Genomic DNA, 18,529 nt, shown 5'->3' with positions numbered 1-18,529 from the left:
ATACGGGAAAATGGAAAATCCAGTAACGAATTAAAATCCTCAACAATTTGGCTAAACATTACAATAATTAATTACCATATTTACTTGCATATTAGACCCCTTTTTTTCCCTTACACTTACAGCTAAAAAATGTAAGGTGGGGTGCAATATGCGATAACCTCAAATGCGTTAATAAAAAAATATGGAGGCAACAAACGTGCAAAATTAAACATTATGATAATAAAATGCATTACCGCCACTCCTGTGGATATCCATATTTGCGACAAGCTTTCCTGTTAGTTATTTTTATTCTTTCCGTAGTGGAACTTTGACACTATCTGGGCACTTAGCAAGCATAAATAACCTAAACAATGCAGTTTCTCTTATCTCAATTACAGGCTGTTTAGGTAAATCCTGATGTGATAAATGTAGAGAACAAGCATGAAATATGCTTAAAAAGTAAAGGTCTGGCTTTCAATAGCCGCAGTTATCCAAAGAATGCTTCCAATCACTATGTATTACATTCGGAAGTACAACTCGTAACATATGCTAGTTATCAGCTGATGGGTTGGCATGCTTTTTGAAGAATGGCTTTATTCAGAAGAGGTGGCTTCTGCTAAACATATACCAACTGGGAATAACAGAGACCATCTCCAGAAACCATCTGCGAATAGGTTCTCACTGTTTCGACCCTATAGTCTGGTACGAAACTGTTTTTTAGGTTGCAAAAAGACGGGCTCTTGAATGCTCGCAATTGCCATGACGTCATTTGGAGTGACGATACACCAATAGCAGGGAAGCTATAGCGTAGTATGTACTGTTTGGTGTCTCTGTAAAGCATAAAAGTAGTTAGTGGGGACGTAAAATCAGTATCATTTTTATTATTATTATTATTATTATTATTATTATTATTATTATTATTATTATTATTATTATTATTATTATTTAGGCATGTTGGTGAGTAAAACAGTCGTCATGATTGGATTGTTTTATTTGCATTTTAATCCTACTTTTCTCCAAACGTTACGTAGGCTATATTGGCATGAGTTACGAGATAGTAAAAGATCACTTTGTTAGTGATCTCGCCTGCTGTATTAATAGCAACAACTGTGAATATTTCTTAACTAAAGTAAACTTGTTTTCTCATCCCGAGGTGCTGCAGACCCCCATGGAGGGAAGCTGCATGTACCATTTTTACCCCATATCAACTTTTGTGCCATTCTTAAATTTATGGCAATACAGTACCGGGAATTGAGCTCAGGGCCCCAAGAATGGCGGCTAACTGTGCTAACCAATATGCTGGTGGACCACAAAAAACACAGATGTCGATCACCCAAAATAAAACGTGTAGTTCCTTTAACTTTAAACTAGGTTACAATGACCTGAAATCAATAAATAAGGCTAAAGACCTTAGGATATTATTAGACCGAGAACTCACCTTCACCCCACATCCACATATACAGAAAGTAGTTGCTGAGTCATACAGGACATTAGGATTTGTGATGAGGAATGTCAAATCCTTTCAACTCCTAAAAACCTGTATACACCTCTACAGCTCTCTCGTCAGGCACAAAGTAGAATATGCGAGCGTTGTATGGATTCCAGCAAACAAAATATATATTGCACAGATCGAAAAAATCCAAAAGAGATACAGTATTTAAAGTACATTTTTTAAAAACTGTAATAATCCACACATAGCATACATCGAACTTCTTTTAAATTTTGAAATAGCTTGGAACTGAGGAGACAAAAGGATGACATGAAGTTTCTGTACAAAACTGTAAATTCTGTTCTTGAGAACCCTGACTTTTTATGTCTCTTGAGCTTCCACGTGCCCTGCTTTAATGCGAGGGCAAATATAACTTTTCATAATAAAAAAGAGCAACCCCTCACAAAAATTCCCCACTGTGCAGGCTATGCAATTTCTACAACAGTGCAGTTCAGAAAAATAATTCTTTAGACTTCTGTGTACCTCTAGAACTGTTTTTACAACAATTCACCATCTCCGTGAAAACTCTTTAATTTGTAATGCTGATATAAACCACAAAATATATTATAAACATTCTACATTAAGCCCTATCCCATAAATGTAATTATAAGTGCTAGAACTATAAGAAAATAATAGTTTAGATATGAAATTACAATTTTTAAATTTTACTCTCTCTTGTAAAGATTAAATTAGATTAGATGTGAAATACTGTTCCTTTCACATTGTAAATATAATATTAGAATAGTTGAGATATTAGGTTATTAGACTAGTTTAGATACAAAATTGTTTTTTATCTACTTGTTTCTTGTAAGGATTAGATATGTAATATTATTTCTTTCTCAACTTAAATATAATATTAGAATAGTTCAGATATTAGGTTATTAGACTAATTCGAAGCATTAAAAAAATGTAAACATTTTCCACTGTAATTGGGATTAGAAATCCTTTAGTGCGCAATAAATAAATATTGCCACATCGGCGAGACAAAACGTATTTCCCACACCAGGTACAAAAAACACAAAAATGCAATTAGATGCAACTAACACCAAACCTTTGGTGAACACATATATGATAGCTCACACCACTTTACTGACATCAACAGAGATCTAAAAATTGTATGCATCAAAAATAAAAGCAAATCATTGAATATTAAATGGTGATGCTTGTTGTTTAAAGGTGCCTAACATCTAAGGTCATCGACCCTTGAATATTAAAGGTGGTGTCGAAATTTACATAGCAAATAAGCAATCCAAGCCAGCCTCCATGACCAAATGTATTTTTAAAATATTAGAATAGTTCAGATATTAGGTTATTAGACTGATTCGAAGCATTAAAAAAAACACATGTAAACATTTGCCACTGAAATTGGGATTAGAAATCTTTTTTTTTTTTTTAATTTTAAAAATGCATTTGGTCATTGAGGCAGGCTTGGATGTCTAAATGCATTCCCCCCCCCCTCCTCCTCCTCTTAACACTACAGTAGAAGTCCGTTATAGCGAGAATTCATAACGGCGAAAAAAATTTACTCGGTATAACAGATTGCTGTTATATCTGATATTTCGTAAAAGTCTGAAAAAAAAACACATACACATTAAAATCAGTATGAAACGGCAATCAGTTTGTTCAAAACTTATGGCTTGCTCGTTTGTTATTTTTCGAAATCCTATACTAAATGAAAGTACAGTAGAACCTCGATAATTCGAAATCGGTTAATTCAAAATCCCGCCCAATTCGAAGAAGGTCTCGTTCCCGGAAACATGAGATACAGTTTTGCATGTTATTGAAATTGTTTAATTCGAAATACGGATAATTCGTAATTCGAAGTACAATGTCGGCCCCATTACCGAAATTTAGACTTTTAATTCGAAACTGCCTTTACATTTTAAAACAGTAGTATGTTACAGAGTAATTTCAACTCGAAATTTATCCGCGTCATAATAGAACGTGTGTTCCGGAACGTGGAGTGGTACGGTACCGTAGCTTTCCGCATTTACACTCACTTCGGTGGATCTACAGTGCGCTTCATGATTACTGAGTTGAATAAAATCGGAATTCTTCTGTATTCAAACTTTTAAGGAACGCCGTAATATCATGCAATGGGCAGTGTGCGGGAAAACAGAATCCGCGAACACTGGCGATGCCGACAGTTGACGAAAGAAAAAAAACGTGGCTCATATAATAAATTCGTAGGCACCGAACAATATTGTCATTGCCGATGAAACTGCATTACTTTATTTTAATACGAGCCCAAACGATCATATGGTTTTAAAGGAGAAAGTGGCAGCCGGGGAATCGTACAAGTGTGAGGGATGGGGTTCATTGTAGTGCGTTGCAATGCACATGGAAGCGAGAAACTTTATCCCCTCGTCATAGGAAAGATCGATAAACCACAATGTTATGGGCGTCAGGCACTTTCCATGCCAGTACAAAGCATCTAAAAATGCAAACAGTACAGAGATTTAAAAAAAAAAAAAATGCATTTGCACAGGGGAACCAGCATAATCTATCCTCGTCTTTGAATTGTGTGATATTTTTCTTTCGTTGCGTGAGGTTATGTTTGTAAGTTATTTACCCAAGTGCATTATTTGAACATTGTAAATGCACCTTGTTGGATACATGCTGGAAATAGTTTTTTCCCATGGCATTTGAAAGGTTTAAACCGTGAATCGAGGCGATTCCATGTATTAATGAGTCTTAGAATAGTTTGTGATGCGGCAAGTGTTTACATTTCTGAAGTACAAGAGAAGTGCCATGGCGGGAAATCGTACAAGGATAGTCATAGGAAAGTTCGATTTTAAGGACATCGGGCACTTTCTGTGTAAATACAAGGCATCTAAAATGCTTATAGTATAGTAATTTAATGAATAAAGTACTTGCACATGGGAGGCAGTATAGATTTCTCGTCTTTGAACCGTGCTTTTTTTTTTTTTTTTTTTTCTTTCTTTCTTTCTTTCGTTGCGTGAGGTTATGTTTGCCAGTGAGATATCCAAGTGCATTATTTGAATATCGTAAATGCACCTTCTTGCATACATTTTGGAAATAGTTCTTTTTTCACGGCATTTGAAAGGTATAAACTGTGAATCAAGGTTAACTGCATGCAGTAACGGGCCTTAGAATATTTTGTAACGCAGCGAGGGTTGGTACTTCTGAATTGCGAATTGGCGGTTAATTCGAAATCACGTAATTCGAAGTCCGATTTTTGAGTCCCAACGACTTCGAATTAACGAGGTTTTACTGTATGTCATTTTATAAAAAAATATAGTATCACTGCAGAGGCCTCTGTGGCAAACATTCCAGTTTTCTCTTCAAACAGCATCACCTAACCTAACCATATATGTATCATGAAAACGTATTCCAAGCGCATGTAGTGAAATGATAACCTACTCTACAAATTTACATAGGAACAGCCTTTTCGAAATTTAACTAGACGCGAGAAAATATTCTCTGAATCAATGATGTACTCTGCCATATCTTGAGATGTATCCCATTCTGAGTTAATTTCAGTATATAACATTAAAAATTAAGCGATAGTTTATTTCAGCCATTTTTTAAACAAGTTAACAACTGCTATCAGCCACATTATTCACTCATTTATTACGAAAACATGTTTCATTTTGAATTTTCTTTTAGAAAGCAGCAGTCGACGGGCATTACTAATCGACTCCGACATTGCCTTTGAATATCGAGGAGAGAACTCGCAAGTTACCGTACGTAGTGCGAAAACGATACAGTGCTGAAGATGACCGATCGCATTTTGTGGCAAATGTTTCAGATTTCTTATTGAAACAGTGTCACCTAACCTAACTTAAGGGTACTATATGTATCCTGAAAACATATTCCAAGCGCCAGTAGAGAAATGAGGCCATTGTCGCTTTAAGTTTATATGGGAATAGCTTCTACAAAATTTAACAAGACACAAGAAAATCCAAAACTAACCTCTGAAATCAGTGATGTGCTTTGCCATATCTTGAGGTGTATTAAAATTAAGCTATTGTTTACTTATCCTCTATTCCTAACAAATTAACAATGGCTATCGACCCTGTTATTTATGTATTTGTTACGAAAAACATATTTTCCTCTTTCGATTAGTAATTTTCTGTATGGAACAGCAGTTGATGGGTATTAACCTATCATGGTTAAGTTTATTAACAATCGCCTTCAAATGTCGACGAAAGAGCTCACAAGTCCACATAGCGAGAAAACTATACCAAAGGTCGCATTTTGTGCCAAAAGCTTTTCTTATTCAAACAGCATCCCCTACCCTAACTTAACCGTGTATGTAGGTCTACGATGAAAGTATATAACATGCGTCAGTAGAGAAATGATAACCTTCTCGCTATAAATTTACATGATAATTGCCTTTCCGAAGTTTAACCTGATGCAAGAAAATATAAAACTAAGCCCTGAAATCAATGCTGCCCTCTGCCGTATCGTGAGGTGTATCCCATTCCTACTTAATTGCAATATTTAGCACTAAAATTAAGAGATTGTTTTCTTCACCTTTTATATTTTAAGAATTAACAACTGCTATTACAAATACATGTTCTCTTTCATTTCCAATTTTCTTTACGGAACAGCAGTCAGTGGGTATTATTAATCGACTCCAACATCGCCTTAGAATTTCGACGAGAGAGCTCGCTAGTAGACATAGCGAGGAAACAATACCAAAGATCATCGAATGCATGCAATATAATCGCTGAGTGTATAAATGTCAGTAACAGAAAAAATAGCGCAGACTTAATAGCTCGTAATAACAGATGCTTCAGTGATAGGGCTCTCGCTGTAACCAAAGGATAATACACAGTTTAATACAATAAGTTTGAAGGGACATACAAAAACTGCCGTCATAATGGGGTTCTCATTATATGCCGTACTCACTATAGCGGACTTCTACTGTACTTAATTTCTGAACAATATTTCACGCTTTGTGCATTAACGCTTAATGAATCCCACAGGAGGTTACTCTGACTTAAAAGCCTGGAATGTGGGTTAGGATATTCTTATGTGTAGAAAAATCTATGTATTTACACATCATCTTGGCCACCCCACACGTTCTTTTAGATTAACATTTATCCATAATAATAATATCTTTTAAGATACTCTTTAATTCATACTCTATTTCATCACATCATTAACTTACATTTATTTCCAGATTAATAATAATAATAATAATAATAATAATAATAATAATAATAATTTTCTCTGCATGCCTGTTGAAAAGAATACAAGAACAACTTGAGCATAAGATTTGTGAATATCAAGCTGGGTTCCGCCCTCATAGATCGTGCAGTGAACAGATCTTCAACCTCAAAACCGCTCTAAAATTCAGGGCCCTCAGAAACCTTCGTAGATTTCAAGAAGGCTTATGATTCGTTTGATCGTCAATCTCTGTTCAGCATCCTGAAAGAACAGGGACTAGACTCCAAAACACTAAACTTGACCAAACAGACCCTCACTGACACAAAGTCAAGAGTGAAATTCATGGGGGGAATCTTAAACGAATTCCTGATAAAAACTGGTGTCCAGCTAGGAGATGGACTGTCACCCCTCCTCGTCAACCTGTCCTACAGGGTGGCGCACGATAAGTCACCCGATTGAATTTTGATCCTACAAGAATACTATTGGGGCAGTAGATTTCAAATTGTGCCCTCAACTTCATGTAGTTCATGGAAATTACTCCAGATGTTGTTACGAGTTCATCGCTTCCTTTTTGAGTCTGCCATTTCAGTTTGCCGCGATGGCGGACGAAGGATGGTTGACCGTCACACAAAAGACGAAGATTGTGTTACTGTTCGCGGCGACGAACAGTGTTACATTGACACAGGGAAGGTTTCGTGCTCATTTTGGCACACGGTGGGCTCCCAGCCCACAGACAATACGCAGATTACATCTCAAATTTGCAGGTACTGGATCTGTCTTGGAGTGTAAGCGGCCACATGCACGTACCGTAAGTTCGCCGCAAAACATTAAAGCAGTTCGAGTGGCTTTTTCTCGTAGTCCGAGTAAATCAACAAGAAGAGCCAGTGCCGAGTTGGGAATTTCACGCCGATCTGTATAAAGAATTATTCAATCCGAGCTTCGCTTGTATCCATACAAGATGACTGTGGCGCATAAGCTTACTGCGAGAGATAAGGAGCGTAGACTACAGTCTGCAAGGTGGGCAATCGAGCAAGACCAAGAGGCCGTGCTACACAACATATGGTTTTCGGACGAAGCTTATTTTTACGTGAACGGTATTGTGAACAAACAGAACGTTCGATTTTGGGCACTGAACCTCCGCGAATAATCCACATGAAAGACACCTACGGGGAGAAAGTGTGCGTGTGGGTCGCCATGTCAAGTCATGGAATCATCGGTCCGTTTTTCTTTGATGCTACAGTAACCGGTGAACGCTATGTAGACATGCTGCGAAGCCAGTTCTTTCCTCAACCAATGGCCACAGGTCTTCCATTGCAGACACGATGATTAATGCAGGATGGAGCACGCCCCCATACTGCCAACATTGTGTATGATTTCCTACATGAAAGACTTGATCTTAGGGTATTGTCAAACAGATTTCCAGAACGTTATGAAGGAGGAGGAATGTGGCCGCCTCACAGCCCGGACTTTAACCATTGTAACTTCTACCTTTGGGGGTTCCTTAAAGAGAAAGTGTACCACAGAAAACCCGAAAATGTAGTGCAACTTAGGGCCATCATTGTGGAGTATGCCGCGCCAGAAGATTTTTGTCAGAGAGCCGTCACAAATGCACGTGTGCGACTTGAAGAAGTTGTAAAACAAAAGAACAGTCATATTGAACATGTGATTCATTAGGTTGTATTTCCAAGCTGTATTCTTTACTTCTACATCAATAAATTACAAATCTTGTCAACAACAAATGTGTTGTTCATGAAACAAATAAGGTGACTTATCATGCGCCACCCTGTAGATAAGGTGATGGGAATGGGAAAAAGAACTGAAAACTCAAAATAGCTGGAAAATAGTAAACATTGGGACACAAAAAAACAAGCTTGAAATTCCATGCTTAGCCTTTGCGGATGACCTGGCCCTTTTGTCCAGCGATGAAGTCACAGCAATAAAGCAAGTTGAAATTCTCCAAGAGTGTGCCAGAAAGGTTGGACTTCATATCTCCTTCCAGAAAACTGAATTTTTCTGTTCAAAATTCGACATCCATAGTCTCAATACAAAATATGGACAAATCAACAGAGTCCCCCACTTCGAATACCTGGGTGAAATCCTCAAACCAACCAGAGAAGAGAAAATAGCCTAAAACAACCGTGTCCAAAAACTCAGAAGAGCATATGGGAGTACAAGAGAAATGTACAAAAAAAAAATGTATGTCTCTCCATGTTAAGATTCAACATTACAATACTGTAATCAAACCTGAGGCTGTATATACAGGGGAAACTCTAACGCTTCATAGAAAGGGCAAGCTGGAAAATAGAAGAGCGAAAAATCATGAGGAATATTTTAGGACCAAGACACACGGAAGAAGGGTACCGCCTCCTAACCCGGAAATCCACAGAAAAATTATCTAATATTGCGGCAGACCTCAGGAAAAGAAGGCTAAAATTTTATGGACATGTTAAGAGGCTTCCAGAAACCAGACTAACCCACGAAGTTCTTGAAAGAGTTGATAAACTGAAGAATTTTTCTTGGATACAACAAACAAAAGTGGACATGAACGCACAGATTCATCCTGAAGAAATTTTGAATCGAAATATATATAGAAAGAAAATTGACAAGTGGGAAGTTGCTCCAGAGAATGAAGTACCAAAAAGAGCAGGTACCAAGTGGACGGAAGAAAGGAAGAGGTTCTTTAGTCAACAGATGAAAGCATCCTGGATCCTCCGCAAATGAAATCTATATATATAAAATAAGAGTTTTGTCTGTACATTGCTCAGAATTTGAAAAGAATGGTATTTCTGTATCGGTCATGTCCACAGTAACAAGAAAATGCATTTTTTACTTTTCCGTAATTTCTGTCTGTCTGTCTGTCTGTCTGTCTGTCTGTCTGTCTGTCTGTATGTATGTATGTATGTATGTATGTATGTATGTACACGCATCACGAGAAAGCGGCTGAAGAGAATTTTATGAAAATCGGAATGTAAAGTCAGGTGATGAACCGCTACAATCTAGGCTATAAATTATTTTAATCACGCTGAGTGAAATGGTAGTTTAGGGGAAGGCCTGAAATTTAATTCTCGAATATTTATGTTATTAGTGGTCGTGTCTTAATGAAAATCGCTAGACAAAGATGGAAAATAAGTCGCTACAATATAGGCTATACACGCTGAGAAAAATGGTAGTTTAGGGGAAGGCCTAAAATTTAATTGTAGAATATTTATGTTATTAGTGGTCGTGTCTTAATCAAAATCGCTAGACAAAGATGGAAAATAAGTCGCTACAATATAGGCTATACACGCTGAGAAAAATGGTAGTTTAGGGGAAGGCCTAAAATTTAATTGTCGAATATTTATGTTATTAGTGGTCGTGTCTTAATGAAAATCGCTAGACAAAGATGGAAAATAAGTCGCTACAATATAGGCTATACACGCTGAGAAAAATGGTAGTTTAGGGGAAGGCCTAAAATGTAATTGTCAAATATTTATTTTATTAGTGGTCGTATCTTCACGAAAATTGGTATGCAAAGTCGGGGAATAGGTCGTTATAATCTAGGCTATCAATAATGTTATTTGTACTGAGTGAAATGGTAGTTTAGGGGAAGGCCCGAAATGTAATCTATGTAGGAAATAAGTGTGTTGCCTGTACATTGCTCAGAATTTGAAATGAATGGTATTTCTGTATCTGTCATGTCCACAGTAACAAAGAAATGCATTTTTTACTTTTCCGTAATGTCTGTCTGTCTGTCTGTCTGTCTGTCTGTCTGTCTGTCTGTCTGTCTGTGTGATTGTACACGCATCAATAGAAAACGGCTGAAGAGAATTTAATGTAAATCGGTATGTGATGAACCACTACAGGCTCGGCTATAAATTATTTTATTCACTCTGAGTGAAATGGTAGTTTAGGGGAAGGCCTGAAATGTAATTTTCAAATAAGTTATTTATGTTATTAGTGGTCGTATCGATAAATATATATAAAATAAGAGTTCTGTCTGTACATTACTCAGAATTTGAAAAGAATGGTATTTCTGGGTCGGTTATGTCCACAGTGACAATGAAATGCATTTTTTACTTTTCCGTAATTTCTGTCTGTCTGTATGTATGTATGTATGTATGTATGTACTCACATCACGATAAAACGGCTGAAGAGAATTTAATGAAAATGGGTATGTAATGACGGGTGATGAACCACTGCAATCTAGGCTACAAATTATTTTATTCACGCTGAGTGAAATGGTAGTTTAGGGGAAGGTCTGAAATTTAATTCTCAAATAAGTTATTTATGTTATTAGTGGTCGTATCGATATATACTACATAACTAACCTAACTTTAGTTATGTCGTAAGTTAGTAGTAGTTATGTAAGAAGTTATTAAATTTCCGATCACTTATGTCTTATACATTGTTACCGTACCGCATATAATCGGAGATATTCATGAATTTGGATTTTTGTTAGTAAGTCCATATCAGCGCCGAGTCACGAGAAAATGGGTAAATAGAATTTAGTGAAAATCGGTATGTTAAGTCTGAGAATAAGGAACTACAGTCTACGACATAAATAATTTTGTAAGACACCCTGATATTACAGAGTCGAAAGAAAACTAATGTGATGGCCTGCAATATAGAAAGCTCATAAACTTTATCAACAATAACACTACATTGACCATTGTTTGTTGTGATGTGCTTTTTGTCTTCTCTTGCCTCTCATCCCCGATAGATAGGATTACTGCAGCGTATCGAGGTTTTTTAATTTGCTTGACGTCGCACCGACACAGGTAGGTCTTATGGCAACGATGGGATAGGAAATGAAGAGTGGTGTGAAGGAAGCGGCCTTGGCTTTAAGGTACAGCCTGGTGAGACTGGTGTGAAAATGGAAACCACGGAATACCATCTTTTTGTTTTGCTTAACGTCACACTGACACAGATATGTCTTATGCGACAATGGGATAGGAAAGGTCTAGGAAGTGGAAGGAAGCAGCCGTGGCTTTAATTAAGGTACAGTCCCGGCATTTGCCTGGTGTGAAAATGGGAAACCACAGAGAACCATCGTCAGGGCTGCCGACAGTGGGGCTCGAACCCACCATCTCTCGAATACCATCTTCAGGGTTGCAGGAAGTGGGGTTCGAATCCACTATATCGTGGATGCAATCTCACAGCTGCGCGCCCCTAACCACACGGCCAACTCGCTTGGTCGTACCGATTGTAACAGCCTGCCTGTATATTGGTGGGAAGTAGCTGGGGTGTAAGATAACTTTCTTCTTTAGCATGCCATTCCTCTGGTTCATACATTTTCTGATATATCTATTACGTAACACACTGGTTCACCATAGTATTCGAGCTATACAGTCCCTACTCTGAGGCACTGATTGGAATGAGTAGTGTGCATATTTAGCGGAATAATGACAGAGGAGTGTTCACAGCAGTCTGCGACCTGGTTATTCCAGCTCTGGAACTTTGGACTCTTAGATCAGCACCGTAGTACTGTTCGTTGAAATTGAGAAAGTGTGCGGTTTTTCATTTGATCAAGTATTTTATATCATAACATTGCTTTCAATCGCTACATTCCTACTGACGTTTTTGTAATGACCTATGTTGAATTCAGTTAGGAAAACCACCAACTCAGTCTTTCTGAGAATCCCGTAGCGAAGCACGGGTACATCAGCTAGTCATAAATAAAACTTCACGTGTTCCAAAAGGGACCATTCACGCATCATAATAATAATAAAACCATGAGTATAGTTCCACGAAATGCGTTCACATTGCTGAAAATTACTTAACAAAAAATTATAGGAAAATAGCCAGCCCATTAAAAGCCCATTAGTCAATCCCTAAATAATTTTCAAAAGTAATTGAAATATAATCAATCATCTATCAGTGATCTGCATTTAGGGCTGTCACCCAAGTGGCAGATTCTCCATCAGTTGTTTACCTACCCTTTTCTTAAACGTTTTAAAAGAACTAGGAAATTTATCGAATATTTCCATTGATAATTTATTCCTATCCCTTACTTGTCGTCCTATAAATGAATATTTGCCCCAATTTGTCTTCTTGAATTCCAGCTTTATCTTCATGTTTTGAACTTTCCTACTTTTAAAGGCTCCGCTCAAGCTTGTTCGTCTACTGATGTTGTATATAACAGGAATTATTGAGGGATGTTCCACCATTCAACACAATATATAATACATAGCATTTATTGAGTGAAAACCGGTTTTGATTCCCTTGGAATCATCATCAGTTCACAATAAATAAATAAATCAGTCAATCAATCAATCAAAGGATCTTAATAACAATCAACATGAAAACTGCTTTAAATACATTTAAAATGGGTGACATGGGTTAGATGACATAAAACACATTACTATTTAAATAAAGTCCTTAGATCCAGGTCATGTGTTTTATGTCATATAACCCATGTCAACCATTTCAAATGTATTTAAGTTAGTTTTCATGTTGATTGTTATTAAGATCCCTTGATTGATTGATTTATTTATTTATTGTGAACTGATGATGATTCCAAGGGAATCAAAACCGGTTTTCACTCAATAAATGCTATGTATTAGCCTATATAATGTGTTGAATGGTGGAACATCCCTCAGTTAATTCCTATTATATAAGTTATACGTCAACACAAAAATTAAAATCATAACTTATGATACTAATGTCATTCCATGCCATCTCTGCATGTACAGCTCGAAATATGCTGCAAAGCTGAGTATCTCGTCTCCTTAATCCCAAATCTTATCAACCCAAAGTTTGCAACATTTTCGTTACACTTCTTCTTTGTCAGAAATCACCCTAAACAAATTGTGCTGCTTTCTTTTGGGTCTTTTTCAGTTCTCGTATTAAGTAGTCCTCGTGTAGGTCCTATACACGGGAGACATATTCTAACTGCAGTCTTACCAGAGACTTATATGCCCCCTCCTTTACATCCTAACTGTAATTCCAAAATACCCTCATAATCATGTGAGGAAATCTGTACCCTGTCTTAACAACCTCCTTAATATGATTACCCCAATAAAGATCATTCTTTATATTAACACCTAGGTACTTACATTACAGTGATCCCCATGAGGCACTATCACCCCATCAAACTGAGAGGACTTTTCCTCTTGGTGAAACTTACAACCTGACTCTTCATTCATTTACCATCATACCATTGTCCGCTGTCCATCTCGCAACATTGTCTAGGTCTCCCTGCAGTCAGTCACTATCCTGCAACTCATTTACTATTCTATACGGTATAATATCATCCATAAATAGCCTTATTTGTGATTCCAGTTCTTTACGCATGTTTTTTTTATATATAAGAAAACATAAAGGTCCAATAATACTGCTCTGTGGGGACCCCCCCCACCCCCCTCTTAATCATTACAGGATCAGATAATACTTCACCTAGCCTAATTCTCTGCGAGTTCTATTTTCTAGAAATTGGGCACTCATTCAACCATTTCAAACTCTATTTCTTTCTAGTCAGCACCTCCTGTTTATAATAATAATAATAATAATAATAATAATAATAATTTGAATGAAGTCAAATGTCAAGGTACAAACTGCAACGTCACATATATAGACCAAACAAAACTTCATTTTCACACCAGATACCAAGAATACAAATACGAGATTACATACAATTGGCATTCAGCCTTCTGAAAGCACATATATGAAAACTCACACCAGCTCAAAGATATCAATGCATATCTAAAAATGTATGCATCTTAAGTAAAGGCAAATACATAGGCATTAAAAAATAATATAATTTTACATGGGGGAAAAACTCTATACTTATGATAGTGATGATGATAATGGGAGTACTAACAATAGTAGTAATGAAACCTAAAATGATAGTTCAGCTTGTCATTGACCTAACCAGAGCATGATGTAATGGAACGTTAACAGACTTAACAGCCAGCTGGACTCGTGCCAGTGACAGAGTATTATACCACCTTGCATTGTATGTTATATTAGAGAGATGTGGGGAAGCACTCTTGGAGGACTTCATTAAGATAAGTTCCAAATTTCAAGTATTTAATAAGGATTTAAACAGAATTTAAATATAAATCTTAATACGTTTCTAATTTTTTTTTTTTTTGTGTGACTCGATAGAATCTGATGTTCTTTCAAGAATGAAACATGCATTCCATTTTTAATTAAGTTGTTTCTTTTATGGATATAATTTTGTTAAATGTTTTCATTTTTTCATGTAGTTTCTAAATTTCTTTATTCATAAATTAGTTTTGACAGACTGAAGAACTTGACAGTTGTACTCCAAACTACAGTACCTATGGTGGGAGTTTCCTGCTATCTGCAGTCACAGCTAGCATAACTGCACATCATAGCTTCTCAGCTCCCAAGATTTCAACTAAAACACTTGATGCACCTTTTGTGTTTATCATTTGTCTTCTTGGCATGTCAGAGTGAATTCATGTCTGATCTGCGTTGCCAATTTGCAAAAGGAGACCTTTATATTCCTCTCTGAGTCTTGTCACAAAACGATGAAATTCTATCCTTTTATCTGTGTAGTCAGTTCGAAGCCATTGACATAACGAAGTTCTCCTCCTCAAATTTAAATCATTTCAACGCATAAATCCTACTGCCCAGCCTCAGCTCACCTTTGTTTTGAATTGTAGCTTATCATGCTTCACAGCGTGACAACTTGTTTCTTGTTTCAACAATCCACTCAACATTTTTTTTTTTATTGACTTCTTTATAGTTTCCTTCCCGCGGTTCACAAAAAGATTTACTATCCTTCTTCACGAACTTTAGTTGGTACTTCTGATTACACCAATACTGAATCATTTTAGGCTGTACATCAATCGCGAGACATGCTCTTATGCCATTTTTTCAATGCGAACTCAATAGCACTTTATTTAAAAGAGGCCATAAAACTTATTCTGCGATTGATGGTACTCATCTTTTACACAGTACGCATCTATGATAAAGTCTGGGCGCAAAGAGAAAGGTATGAGCCAAGTAGCTGGGAGGGGATTATGAGCAAAGCCTGGAGCGAAAGCCACATTCCAGTGGACTTGACATACTGAAGCCAGGAAGGTGCAGTTTTTACTATTATCACCACACTGTGTACTTCTAGACAGATAACTTTGCCAGATTTAGCACAACGGTAGTGAGGAATTCGTCATTTTCCAAGAATTTTGCACTTTGACTCTCAAAAAATAAACGGGGTTACTGTAGGCAATGGGGTCCTATTGTTGAGTAAATATGGTATTAACAAGTTATAGCCTATGTCAATTACTGTTGCTTAGTAATGATTTCTTGTGTATTTCACTCAAAAATTGATCTGTTCTGTAGTGTGTTTGGGGAGTAGAGAGAGACTTTTCATGCCTAAGGTGTAAGACAAGCAATTTAGGGATGTGTTGGAGAAGAATGACCTTCAAAACATTTTTGCAGCTACTGGAAATGTAACAAAGCCCACCCTACCTATCTTGTGTCCTGGGCTTTCCTGATCCCTTTTTTAAATCCTATACTGACGATGCTAGATACATGCACATCCTAGTAGCATTTGGGCTGTGTTAGCGTTTACCAAATTTTGGAACTACAAGTTTCTGTTCCCTTTCCATCATGCAACAATGTTTTGCAAGGAAAGAATAGGAAGTGTCTCTCTTTTCACTAAATGCACTATGGTTGATTTTAGACAGGATTGATACTAATGGATGAATAGTGGAAGAATTATGTCAGAATCACACAATACTGCTTTTCTTAATGAATTAAAATATCATAATCATAATATATGGAACAGTACTGCAAAGATCTGTTGATCTGTAATTAATAGCTGTTTAATCTTGTGTCTTCGAAAACATTCATAATTTGTCTTGCTCATGGGAGACTGGGTTTGCAGTGTGGTCATTAAGAATATAATACTGATTTACAGTTTGTTTAAAACAGTTTCAAATGGCCTAAAGCTGAAGAGTCTGGGTCTTGACAACAAGCTGTCTTCGTGGTTGGAAACTGCAGAGACATCTTTAAATTTTACTCTGGAAGATGTGAGTAACATCCCACCTCTTCTTACACATTGGTTTTGTTGAACTTTGCATTGAATAACTGATTTTACTTCATTTTTCAGACCTCTGCACCCCTATTAGAAGAATACGTTGGAAATTTAAAGGCTTTAAATAACGTAATCCTTGAGAAAGTGTTCATGGCGTTTGAAGCAATTCCACATTCCATGCTTGAAAGTTTACCTGGCTTCAGCCATCATATTTTTATTAAGTTACGTAGTTTACGCCAGAAAGCTAAAGCAAAATTAAAAAGAACTGAAGCATATTTGAAAAAGAATAATGAAGCAGCACAGAATATGCTTAGTGCAGTGAATGGAATCTCATCTGTTGACTACCAGTCATTGAGTTACAGCGATAATAGAAACGAGAATGTAAATAGAGGTTCAGACAATAGTGATTGTGAAATGAAACCCCAGACTAGTTGTGAATATGATAAGGTTTCATATTCAACACCAAAGACTGTAAACTCAGGCTTCTCTGATAATCATTCTGTATCCTCAACGTTTGTTCATCCTCGAAACGAACTGCAGTGTTCCAATAGTAGTGTTTCTCCAGTGCATAATTCAAGTGATTCGAAATCTGTGAATGAGCAGCAATTATCTGATGGTAGTCCAAAACTACCTGCAGGTCGATTTACATTCAAAAAGCCTGTCTTTGGCACTAAAGTGAACACTTCTAACAGTCCATCACCTTCTTCTGTAAGGATACCAATAACTGACAAAACTCCCAACACTTCAGAGAATCGAACATCGTCTGTGATTAGTAATTTCCAACGACATTGTATGCCGTTGTTTCAAGACCAGTTAACAGAAACCCCGGAGAGAAGAATGTCTGCTGTCAAAGCGAACAGTAATACCAAGAGAGACTTCAATACCAACACTTCTGTCAGTGATGCTACTCCTATCTCAAGTAATATCAATTCTTCAAAAGGTTTTAGAACAAATTTCAACTATGCTCTCAGTCAAGCCAAGGAATCTCCTAAATTTTATGGTAGGTATATATTTGTTAAAATGAAACATATTTTACATGCAATTAGAATGTTTTACAGAGAGATGCTATATTTGACCAAAAAGCTATTTCATAAATATTAATTTACTCTGAGATGTGTTTATTGGGTGAATACAAATGGACTGTACCACTACATTGCAGGTCATATATTCATTGTTGTTAAAAATCCAGTCAGACATTGAAACCAACACCTGCCTGGTGCCTACGATTGTTAAGGTGTCAAGTGTTTATGGTCTGACACCATGGTTGGCCTTTTCAAGTCCCATTGGTGAAAAGAAAAAATTCACAATCAGAAGTTTTGTCGATAGGGTAGGAAAGGTGGTGGTATACAATTTCTCATCACTAAATTGTGTGTCAAATGCCTGGTTCAGTGCCAATCCTCTCCACAGTGCTCATATGGAGTGAGGACATACCATGCTGTTGAGATGATTCATCCATCGGACGGGGATATTAAGCCATATGCAGACCCCTTCTTGTTATTTGACAGGAGCCGGTTATCCATCAACACTAGATTTCACCCTCTCTCTACCTCATTATCACCACCACTACACATTACACACAACTCATAATAATATGAGAGCTGTTTCTTTATTAGTTAAAACAGAACCAGCATTTTTCGTGTATACACATTAGGATGGTACCCAACTTACCTCACAATCGTCCATCTAACACTCCGCGCGTACATTGTGCTGTGAAGAATAACACCATCCGTGAAAGATTGGCCAAGCTGTTAGTATCCAAGATGTTTTCAAAGCAGTAACAGTGCTGCTGGATTAAAATTAAATGTGCCTACTGCCATACAACACAGGATTGCCTTATTGAACTGTGGCACAGAGAGTCAAAACCTTCAGTGACGGATGACAGCGTGTGGCCAACATGCCTCAGCCGGGTCACCCTCGTGTCAATGATGAGGACGTGA

The 18,529-nt window shown here is 37.0% G+C and overlaps 1 protein-coding gene across 2 annotated transcripts in view; it reads left to right on the top strand.

Moving 5' to 3' along the window:
* Positions 1 to 18,529, top strand: part of Blm (Bloom syndrome helicase) — a 194,110-nt gene that overhangs the window by 48,835 nt on the left and 126,746 nt on the right. For both annotated transcript variants that reach the window (XM_067137120.2, XM_067137119.2), the window contains 2 exons: positions 16,490 to 16,587; positions 16,668 to 17,592. In XM_067137120.2, coding sequence (XP_066993221.2) covers positions 16,490 to 16,587; positions 16,668 to 17,592 — 1,023 coding nt within the window. The remainder of the gene's footprint in view (positions 1 to 16,489; positions 16,588 to 16,667; positions 17,593 to 18,529) is intronic.

Source organism: Anabrus simplex, chromosome 1 (assembly GCF_040414725.1).
Source record: "Anabrus simplex isolate iqAnaSimp1 chromosome 1, ASM4041472v1, whole genome shotgun sequence".
In the NCBI taxonomy this organism is placed as follows: domain Eukaryota; kingdom Metazoa; phylum Arthropoda; class Insecta; order Orthoptera; family Tettigoniidae; genus Anabrus; species Anabrus simplex.
Note: the sequence above shows the minus strand (reverse complement) of the source record. Positions and strands in the feature narration are given on the sequence as shown.